The sequence below is a fragment of the Somniosus microcephalus genome, unplaced genomic scaffold (genome assembly GCF_052327205.1).
Source record: "Somniosus microcephalus isolate GS21.2 unplaced genomic scaffold, FLI_Smic_1.0 scaffold862, whole genome shotgun sequence".
NCBI classification, from domain to species: domain Eukaryota; kingdom Metazoa; phylum Chordata; class Chondrichthyes; order Squaliformes; family Somniosidae; genus Somniosus; species Somniosus microcephalus.
In genome coordinates, this window is record NW_028226049.1 from 4391 (window position 1) to 15296 (window position 10906).

Sequence of the window (10906 nt, forward strand, 5' to 3'; positions counted from 1 at the left end):
ATACAGCATAGTCCTCTCAGCAGCCTCGGCTAATGGAACACCAAAGATTGGCCTGAGGGAAGAAGGAGTATCCACCGGAACTGCTTCCTGCTCTGGTGCAGGCTTCTTCATTTTCTTTTTCTCTTTCCACTGCTTAACAACATCTGCTGCAGTTATATCTTTGGACTTTTTCTCCTTGTGTTTTTCCTCTTTGTGCTTTTCTTCCTTTGGCTTCTCTTTGACCTTAAAGTCTTTTTCTTTCTTCTTGGAGAAACTAGGCTTTTTGAAGACATGGATACCCTTTGGCCTTTTCATCCTTGATGGGCTCTCTGCTTCATCACCTGAGTCATCTGGTCTGCTTATGGGCACAGTTTATACGGTAGACTCTCTTGACCAGTTCTAAGTCTTCACAAGCTTTGTCACCTAGTATCGAATCAAGTCTTTCAGCCACAACAGAAAACATGAGATGATGCACTTTGTCTTTGACTGTCACTTTAAGTCTGCATACACCTAAGCTATCTATTTTCTGTCCATTATAGTCCTTCAGTAGTACTGACTTTTTCTGTATTTTGGGCTTTTCTTTCATATTGTTAATGTCACTCATACTGATTAAGTTTGCTTTTGCCCCAGTGTCTAGTTTCAATGTAACTAATGCTCCATTTATCTGCAGTGGGATCATCCATTTGTCCTCTTTTACTGCATTAACTTTATGTTCAGCATTGTCTATTTCTGAGGGCTGCACATTTTCTGTATCTTTTTTGATATCGTCACATGACACCATTCCTACAAAAAATGTCTCACTTAAATCAGTGTCCTCAATCACATTAACTCGTTGCCCTTTCGTCGTTTTTACTTTTGAAAAGCATTGTTTGGCAAAGTGATTCTTTCCATTACACTTTGTGCACATTTTTCCAAATGCTGGGCATTGTCTTAACTGGTGTTTGTAACCACAGTGTTTACAATTAAAAATTTCATCCTCCGATTGCTTTTCATTTCTGTTCTGCCCACGTTTCTTCCCCTTGTAGGACACAGCACCGACAGCAGCATTATCACTCATTACATTCGCATCATTATTGATTTCACTGAAAGTCTTCGCGTGATTTCGAGCTAGCTCGCTGGCTTGGCATATTTTCACTGCATTTTCCAAATTTAGTTCGGTTTCTCTCAACAGACGTTCCCTGACTTTTTTATCATGAATACCAAACACAATCTGGTCACGAATCATGGATGCTTTGAGCTCAGAGAAATTACATGTCTGTGCTTTCAGTTTCAGATCAGTTATAAAGCTATCAAAAGTCTCATTTTGTTGCTGTGTCCGAGAACGGAAGATGTATCTTTCATACGTCTCATTCTTTTTGGGAGAGCAATGTGCATCACAATTTTTTAGCACATCTTCTAATTTTCCTCTGTTCTCCTCTGGATTAAATACAAATGTATTAAATACCTCTATCGCCTGTGGGCCTGCAACCGTAAGCAGCAACGCTATCTTCCTTGCATCTGGCTTCGTACCGAATCCGATGGCTGCAATGTAGAGTTCGAATTGCTGTTTAAAAGTCTGCCAATTGTAGTCGATTTTTTCTGTGAGATTCAAACGCTCTGGTGGCTTCAAATTCTCCATGTCGCTTTTCACAATTTTCAGCAGATCTTCACCACCCTGGTACCATGTTATGTTCATGAATAAATAGACATTCTTATTATGAACACAGCTAGCTTTTGCTAGTTGCTTTATTGAGCACATGTGGACTTGTACAGCATCTTGTAGAGGCTTCCATCTTGGCTGCTGCCTTCTGGGTAGCCTAGCCTCATGGGTAATGTAGTCTTAATATAATATATAGCTGGGTAGTGTAGTCTTATACAAACAGCTATATACAGCTCTACTGCTCCACCTAGTGTCCACCACAGAATGACATGTTATTGATCACTACAGACTTGACAAGGTAGATGCTGTTTAGCACATGGGGTCACGGTCTCAGGATAAGGGGTCGGCCATTTAGGACTGAGATGAGGAGAAATTTCTTCACTCAGAGGGTGGTGAATCTGTGGAATTCTCTACCCCAGAGGGCTGTGGAGGCTCAGTCATTGAGTATATTCAAGACAGAGATCGATAGATTTTTGGATATTAAGGGAATCGAGGGATATGGGGATAGTGCAGGAAAGTGGAGATGAGGTCGAAGATCAGCCCTGATTTCATTGAATGGCGGAGCAGGCTCGAGGGGCCCAATGGCCGACTCCTGCTCCTATTTCTTATGTTATTAAAGGGTTAACAGTTTGCTGATAGCGCCAGACAGTGATGTTTTCTGACGAGTTCCCAGCTTCCTGATTTAACTCACAGTGACACAGCAACCCTTTCTAATTGAATACACAGAGGGAGCAGCAGAGGAAGAGGCCGTTCGGCCCAAGCAGTGCGTGTGGGAAGTGCCTGCCCAGCCGAGCGGACGGACAGGCCCCGGGTAAGTAACGCAACGATCGACTCCCACGACCAACGTTGTCCTTTGTTGGTGTGGTGACTTTCTAAAGACCGGTTCCAATGATTGATTTTGAAAGATTTCAATCGAATGTTGGCCATAATCTCAAGGGGGGGCTGGAATACAAAGGGGGTAGAGGTTGTGTTACAATTGTACAAAGCCCTGGTCAGACCCCGTCTGGAGTCACTGCGTCCAGTCCTGGGCCCCGCACCTCAGGAAGGATATCTCGGCCTCGGAGTGGGGGCACTGCAGATTCACCAGAACGATACCCCGGGGCGGAAAGGGTTAAATCACCGGGACAGGTCACACAGACTGGGCTTGTGTTCCCTCGTTTAAGGGGTGATCGAATCGAGGTGTTGGAGATGATTAAAGGATTCGATAGGGTAGAGAGGGAGAAACTATTTCCTCTGGTGGGGGGAGTCCAGAACAAGGGGGCAGAGCCTTAAAATTAGAGCCCGGCCGTTCAGGGGTGATGTCAGGAAGCACTTCTTCACACAAAGGGGGGTGGAAATCTGGAACTCTCTCCCCAGAAAGCTGTTGAGGCTGGGGGTCAATTGAACATTTCAAAACTGAGATTGATAGATTTTTGCTGGGGAAGGTTATTAATTGTTACGGATCCAAGGCGGGTAGATGGTGTTAAGATACAGATCAACCGTGATCTAATTGAATGGCGGAACAGGCTCGAGGGGCTGAATGGGCCTCCTCCTGTTCCTGTGTAACAGGCTCGAGGGGGCTGAATGGGCCTTCTCCTGTTCCTGTGTAACAGGCTCGAAGGGCTGAATGAGCCTCCTCCTGTTCCTGTGTAACAGGCTCGAGGGACTGAATGGGCCTCCTCCTGTTCCAGTGTAACAGGCTCGAGGGGCTGAATGAGCCTCCTCCTGTTCCTGTGCAACAGGCTCGAGGGTCTGAATGGGCCTCCTCCTGTTCCTGTGTAACAGGCTCGAGGGGCTGAATGGGCCTCCTCCTGTTCCTGTGTAACAGGCTCGAGGGGCTGAATGGGTCGCCTCCTGTTCCTGTGTAACAGGCTCGAGGGACTGAATGGGCCTCCTCCTTTTCCTGTGTAACAAGCTCGAGGGGCTGAATGGGCCTCCTCCTGTTCCTGTGTAACAGGCTCGAGGGGCTGAATGGGCCTCCTCCTGTTCCTGTGTAACAGGCTCGAGGGGCTGAATGGGCCTCCTCCTGTTCCTGTGTAACAGGCTCGAGGGGCTGAATGGGCCTCCTCCTGTTCCTGTGTAACAGACTCGAGGGGCTGAATGGGCCTCCTCCTGTTCCTGTGTAACAGGCTCGAGGGGCTGAATGGGCCTCCTCCTGTTCCTGTGTAACAGACTCGAGGGGCTGACTGGGCCTCCTCCTGTTCCTGTGTAACAGGCTCGAGGGGCTGAATGGGCCTCCTCCTGTTCCTGTGTAACAGGCTCGAGGGGCTGAATGGGCCTCCTGTTCCTGTGTAACAGGCTCGAGGGGCTGAATGGGCCTCCTCCTGCTCCTACACTGTTCAGTATCAACAATCAATAGCATCAATTGCGAGTGGAATATTCTAATTGGGCTCAAAGGCACCGAATACGGACCAGCCGGATTGTCACCCTGCTCATTTCCTTTTCTAATACAGAGCAAAGAGGAGAAGGAGAAGGAAATCAAATCTAACCGACACAGCAATCGCTATCAAGATCGTAATCTTTACGAAAACTGCGAGTTCGACGAGAGTTCTGTGTACGCCAATGTATAACGTGAGCAAGAATGGGGAGCCCGCGCTCTGGGACCAGAAGGAGCAAATCATTCGAAACTCCACTTCACCTTCCACAGGACCTCAACCCCACCCCAAAAAATCTTCTCATCTTCTTGACATAATCTGATGCAGTTTCTTCGAGCTGGCCTTGGCTCACAAGGTTGGGTGATGATATTGCCCAGATCATTCCCACTGGGTTCAATCGCGTGTGTGATCCTTCAGCATTGCCCCCTCACTGCAGGAGTCATCCTTCTCTCCATTGTGATTTTATAAATATCTTTCGGTATTGATAGAGGGACCAACCGGACCGAATGTGCAAATTCGATCCCGTGCGTGCGCGTGTTTGAGGCAATTTTCATTTCGTCCTTCACGTTCCAGTCTGTGAATGTTTACCGAGTGGTCCTTGCCAAGTGTACGCTTCAAGGGGGAGCCAGGGTGAGAGGGTGACTGGAGCGGGGCAGATCGCTATAATTCACTCGCCATTTTATAGTCATGCTTATTTTCTTTCAAGGCTTTGATGATTTGGCAGAGCAGGCTCGAGGGGCCAAATGGCCTATTCCTGCTCCTGTTTCTTATGTTTATATTATCATTCGTTGTTAAATCGCAAAACTAACAGCCACCAGATTGCTCCCTGGGATGAGAGGGTTGTCCTATGAGGAGAAATTGAGCAGATTGGGCCGATACTCTCTGGAGTTTAGAAGAATGAGAGGTGATCTCATTGAAACGTGTAAGATTCTGAGGGGGATTGACAGGGTAGATGCTGAGAGGCTGTTTCCCCCTGGCTGAAGAGTCTAGAACCAGGGGTCTCAGGATAAGGGCTCGGCCATTGAGGACTGAGATGAGGAAGAATTTCTTCACTCAGAGGGCGGTGAATCTGTGGAATTCTCTGCCCCAGAGGGCTGCGGATGCTCAGTCGTTGGGTATATTCAAGGCTGAGATCGGTAGATTTTTGGACTGTAGGGAATCAAGGGATAGGGCGGGAAAGTGGAGTTGAGGTCGAAGATCAGCCATGATCTTATTGAATGGCGGAGCAGGCTCGAGGGGCCCTCAGGCCTACTCCTGCTCCTATTTCTTATGTTTAATCTGGGAAGCAGGGAAACAGAGTTGGTTCGAGCATTGGGAGATTCTCTACAGTACAGACTGAGGAACTGGAAAACATGAAACACCGCCACCACTGGTGGGAGGGCGTAATTACAGCGTGACATGTTTACATAGGCAGTCCCCGTTGTAAATGTGGATGGAGGAAATTACGATGGGAAAAGTTGCTGGCAGATGTAATGTTTGTAATATTTCATAGATGGATGATTACAGAATGAACTAGAGCTACGATAAACAACTATTTTAGCACTTCCGTCTTTGAAAGTACAATTAGTATCCGCCCTGATGGCTCAGTGGATGGGTGGAACCATGTGGTGTGACACAGAATACAGAGGCCAAGGTCCCAGATCCTGGTTCTGGTCCGCATTCGGTTAAAAGATCTCGACCAGGTGCTTGGGTCAGTGATTGGGAAATGAAATAGCGCTCTCGCTCTTAATCGTGTCTCTTCTCGGTCTGGAGACGCTTGCACACCTTGTTAAACTTAATACATGTGCTTGCAGTCGAGATGGGTGTGGCTGACTTGGACATTTCGTGCCCCTTTTGTTGAGTTGAATCCTCCTGTTCAGGGTTTCATTTTACGGCTTTTTTATAAAAAATAAAAATGAACTGCCTTTAAAAAATCTATTTACTGTACTTAGTTATTTCTATATTTATCTCTCCTACCCTTTTCAAATAATGGAGTGACATTGGTAATTGGCAAGGTGACAATTCCTGAATGAAGAGAGTTTGGCAAGATCATTACTAACGCATCTACAGTTTCCCCACCTGCTTCTTTTAATAGCCTGGGGTGGAAACCATCAGGTCCTGGTGATTTGTCTATCATAAGTCCTATTATTTTCTCCATTATCATTTTTTTTTTTACTTCCCTTGAATTATTTTCTCCATTATATATTTTTTTTACTTACATTGACTCTAGTAAGTTCCTCCCCTTGATTTATTGTAAGCTTCCCTCAAAGGACGGCAGGTTTCCTTCCCCAAAGTGAACGGGTCGGTCGCTTCAAGCAGGGATCGAGTTTCCAACTCCAGTCAGTTGCATTCCTGGGCCTATCGTATTAGGGTCTTCCCACCGCCAACCGCCCGCCCCCCACACTTACACCATTGGTCGCCCGACACAACCACCATCACGACACTCTGCCTTCCCGCACCGATTGGATGATGCTTGACTGTCAATCAAACAGCCGTCACCCCCGCCTGACCTCCAATATTTTTCTAATTAATAAAAAAGAGTGTTCAAAGAAAATTAAATAAAAACATTTCCTTTTTCTTGCTGCAATAACTTTTCTCCAGGGTTGCAGGAAGCCGTGTGTGGTAAACCACTGTTATTGTTGTTCACCGTTGTTGTTGTTGTTGCACACTGTTGTATCTATGCATGCCTCAGCTGGCTCCGCCCCTGGCTCCACCCACATGCCCAGGTATAAAGGTGACTGCTCTGCAGCCCCCTGCCTGCTTGGAAACCAGTCAACCACGAGAGGCATGCTCTGTTCTTTGTTAATAAAAGCCTTTTAGTTACTCTCCTAACTCTCCGTCTTTTATGAGTAATTGATAGCGCATCAATTTTATTAACAAAAACAAAATGTCGGCACCAAACGCTGAGCAGCAGGCGCTGCAGCAAATGACGGCACCAAACGCTGAGCAGCAGGTGCTGCTGCATGCCCTCAGACCAACATGCCTGGACCTAGACCCTCAAGAGGCGGGTTCTTCTACCAAGTTCGCACAATGGCTGCGTTGCTTCGAAGCTTACCTGGAAGCCTCAGCCGTGACACTAGATGGAAACAAACTAAAAATCCTGGCCTCCAAGGTGGGCCACCAAGTCTACACGTTCATCCAGGACGCGACTACCTACGCGGCGGCTATCGATCTGCTAAAAGGACAATACACACGCCCGGTAAATACGGTTTATGCCAGACACCTCCTGAGATCCCGCAAACAGCAGTCCGGGGAATCGGTGGAGGCATTCCTACGGGCACTACAGATACTCGGCCGAGCCTGCGATTGTAAAGAGGTATCGGCCGCGACACACACGGAGGGACTTATCCGAGATGCTTTCGTTGCGGGCCTCAAGTCCGACTACTCCCAGCAGAGACTGTTGGAGAAGGGCGAAATCGACCTGAAGAAGGCAGTGTCCCTCGCGCTCTCGCTAGACGCGGCCCACCGGAATATGGACGCATTCTCCCCTAACCGCTCCGCACCGTGGACGCCACAACCTTGGGTCATGGGACCGCCACCCCCGGCACCAACTGCTGCAGCGATGTCCAAGGGCCCGAAATGTTACTTTTGTGGCCAGGCAAAACACCCCAGAGCACGCTGCCCGGCGAAAAACGCTACCTGCTCTGGCTGCGGGAAGAAAGGACACTACGTCAGCGCCTGCAAAGGTAAAACCGCTAACGCCAGCAGCGCCGCGTGTGAACCATGGGGGCAGCCATCTTGTCCGCCATCTTGGACACCTCCAGCCGCGTGGGGATCGGGATCATGGGCGTAGCCATTTTGTCCGCCATCTTGGACGCCTCCAACTCCAATCGCGGGTGACCCGGACTCAACCACCGCCTCGTCTGACGACCACAGCGACTCGCTCAACCATACGCTGGCCTCCGTGACGCTGGACCAATCTCTCCCTCACCAACTGTCCAGGTCCATGATGGACATTACGGTAAACGGCCGCGCCACTACCTGCCTTTTCGACAGCGGGAGCACGGAGAGCTTTACCCCGACACGGTGCGCAGTTACTCTCTCCCGGTCCTGCCAACGCGCCATCGGATCTCTATGGCTTCCAAATCCCATTCAGCAGACGTCGGTGGCTACTGTGTAGTGACCCTTTCAGTAAGGGGCACAGAATACAAAAATGTTAAACTTCTTGTCCTGCCCCATCTCTGCACTGCCATTCTACTGGGGTTGGATTTTCAGTGCCACCTTAAAAGTGTCACATTAGCGTACGGCGGACCCCTCCCCCCACTCACAGTCTGCAGCCAGCAGCTTTTAAATCACCCGCCGCGCACCATTTGCAGCCTCGCCACGCTTAAAGTCCCCCCCCCCACCTTGTTCGCTAACCTCACCCGCGACTGTAAGCCCATTGCTACCAAAAGCAGGCGGTACAGTGCCGGGGATAGGAGCTTCATTAAATCCGAAGTAGCAAGACTCCTGAAGGAAGGGATTATTGAGGGTAGCACTAGCCCATGGCGAGCACAAGTGGTGGTAGCGAAGACTGGCGAAAAACAGCGCCTAGTTATTGACTACAGCCAGACGATCAATCGCTACACCCAGTTAGATGCATACCCACTCCCCCGCATATCTGACATGGTCAATCAGATAGCACAATACCGGGTGTTCTCGACGATTGATCTGAAGTCGGCATACCACCAGCTCCCCATCAGGGCTGAGGACCGCCAGTACACAGCTTTTGAAGCTGACGGTCGTCTCTACCACTTCCTCCGAGTCCCCTTCGGCGTCACCAACGGGGTTTCGGTCTTCCAAAGGGAGATGGACCGAATGGTTGACCAGAACGCGCTGCAGGCCACCTTCCCCTATCTAGACAACGTCACCATCTGCGGCCACGACCAGCAGGACCATGACATTAACCTAGAGAAATTCCTTCGTACGGCCCAGCGGCTGAATCTAACATACAACAAGGACAAATGTATGTTTCGCACCACGCGCCTCGCTATTCTTGGCTGTGTAGTGGAGAGCGGAGTCATCGGTCCCGACCCCGACAGAATGCGCCCCCTTATGGAGCTCCCCCTCCCCCACTGCCAAAAAGCACTGAAGAGATGCCTAGGGTTCTTCTCTTACTATGCTCAGTGGGTGCCCAACTATGCGGACAAAGCCAGACCCCTCATCAAGTCCACCTCCTTCCCCCTGACAGCAGAGGCATGTGCAGCCTTCACTCTCATAAAAAGAGATATTGCGAAGGCCACAATGCACGCAGTGGATGAGTCCATCCCTTTCCAAGTGGAGAGCGACGCATCCGACTTCACCCTAGCTGCAACCCTTAACCAGGCGGGGAGACCCGTGGCCTTTTTCTCAAGGACCCTCCAGGGCCCCGAGATTCGACACTCCTCTGTCGAAAAGGAGGCCCAGGCCATTGTGGAAGCGGTGCGACATTGGAGGCATTACCTGGCCGGAAAACGATTTACCCTGCTCACTGACCAGCGTTCAGTAGCTTTTATGTTTAATAATAAGCAGAGGGGCAAAATCAAGAACGAAAAGATCTTGAGGTGGAGAATTGAACTCTCCACCTACAATTACGATATCTTGTACCGGCCCGGGAAACTCAATGAGCCCCCAGATGCCCTATCAAGTGGTACATGCGCCAACGCGCAGGTTGATAGACTGCAGACCCTCCACAATGACCTCTGCCACCCGGGGGTCACCAGGTTCTTCCATTTCATCAAATCCCGTAACCTGCCCTACTCCATCGAGGAGGTCAGGACCATGACCAGGAACTGCCAAATCTGTGCCGAGTGCAAACCGCATTTTTATAGGCCAGACAGAGCAAGCCTGATCAAGGCCACTCGCCCCTTCGAACGCCTGAGCGTCGATTTTAAAGGGCCCCTCCCCTCCTCTGACCGCAACGTGTACTTCCTCAACATAATTGATGAGTACTCCCGTTTCCCGTTTGCCATCCCTTGCCCAGACATGACCAGTACCACGGTCATTAAATGTCTGAATGACCTTTTCGCCTTGTTCGGCTTCCCTAGCTATATCCATAGCGACCGGGGCTCATCCTTTATGAGCGATGAACTCCGTCAGTACCTGCTCACGAGTGGTATTGCTACAAGCAGAACCACCAGCTACAACCCCCGGGGGAACGGCCAGGTGGAAAGAGAGAACGCGACGGTTTGGAAGGCCGTCCTCTTAAACTTAAAATCTAAGGGCCTTCCGACCTCTCGCTGGCAGGAGGTCCTCCCTGCGGCGCTCCACTCCATTCGGTCACTGCTTTGTACGGCCACCAATGCCACCCCCCATGAAAAAATGTTCACTTTCCCCAGGAAGTCCACATCGGGGACCTCGCTACCGACATGGCTGACGTCTCCAGGACCCGTCCTACTGCGGAAGCACGTGAGGTCCCATAAAACAGACCCCCTGGTCGAGAGGGCGAGCCTCCTCCATGCCAACCCCCAGTATGCTTACGTGGCGTACCCGGACGGGCGGGAGGACACAGTCTCCATACGAGGCCTCGCACCTTCGGGTGCCCCTGAAACACGACCATTGCCACCCACCACTACCCACAACCCAACCCCTGTAGACGGCATGCCGCAGCCCCAGGACCCGTCATTGACCACCCAACCACTCAGTAAGACGCCAGATTCAACGTTGGATGCTGCACCATCACCGCCGCCATCACGACGATCGGGGCGGCATACAAGGCCACCTGATAGACTCACTTACACGAACCTTTAGTACACTTCACCCCGCCGGACTCAATTTTAAACAAGGGGTGAATGTGGTAAACCACTGTTATTGTTGTTCACCGTTGTTGTTGTTGTTGCACACTGTTGTATCTATGCATGCCTCAGCTGGCTCCGCCCCTGGCTCCACCCACATGCCCAGGTATAAAGGTGACTGCTCTGCAGCCCCCTGCCATCTTGGAAACCAGTCAACCACGAGAGGCATGCTCTGTTCTTTGTTAATAAAAGCCTTTTAGTTA

General features: G+C 50.0%; 1 protein-coding gene across 1 annotated transcript; it reads left to right on the plus strand.

The window, feature by feature from the left end:
- Positions 1 to 1233: 1233 nt before the first annotated feature.
- On the plus strand, positions 1234 to 8209 carry LOC147081036 (uncharacterized). The gene is made up of 2 exons (XM_085980987.1): positions 1234 to 2429; positions 4051 to 8209. Exon 2 carries the CDS (start codon positions 6839 to 6841, stop codon positions 7742 to 7744), a length of 906 nt encoding a protein of 301 aa, XP_085837113.1. The 5' UTR covers positions 1234 to 2429; positions 4051 to 6838; the 3' UTR covers positions 7745 to 8209.
- The last annotated feature ends 2697 nt before the right edge of the window (positions 8210 to 10906 follow it).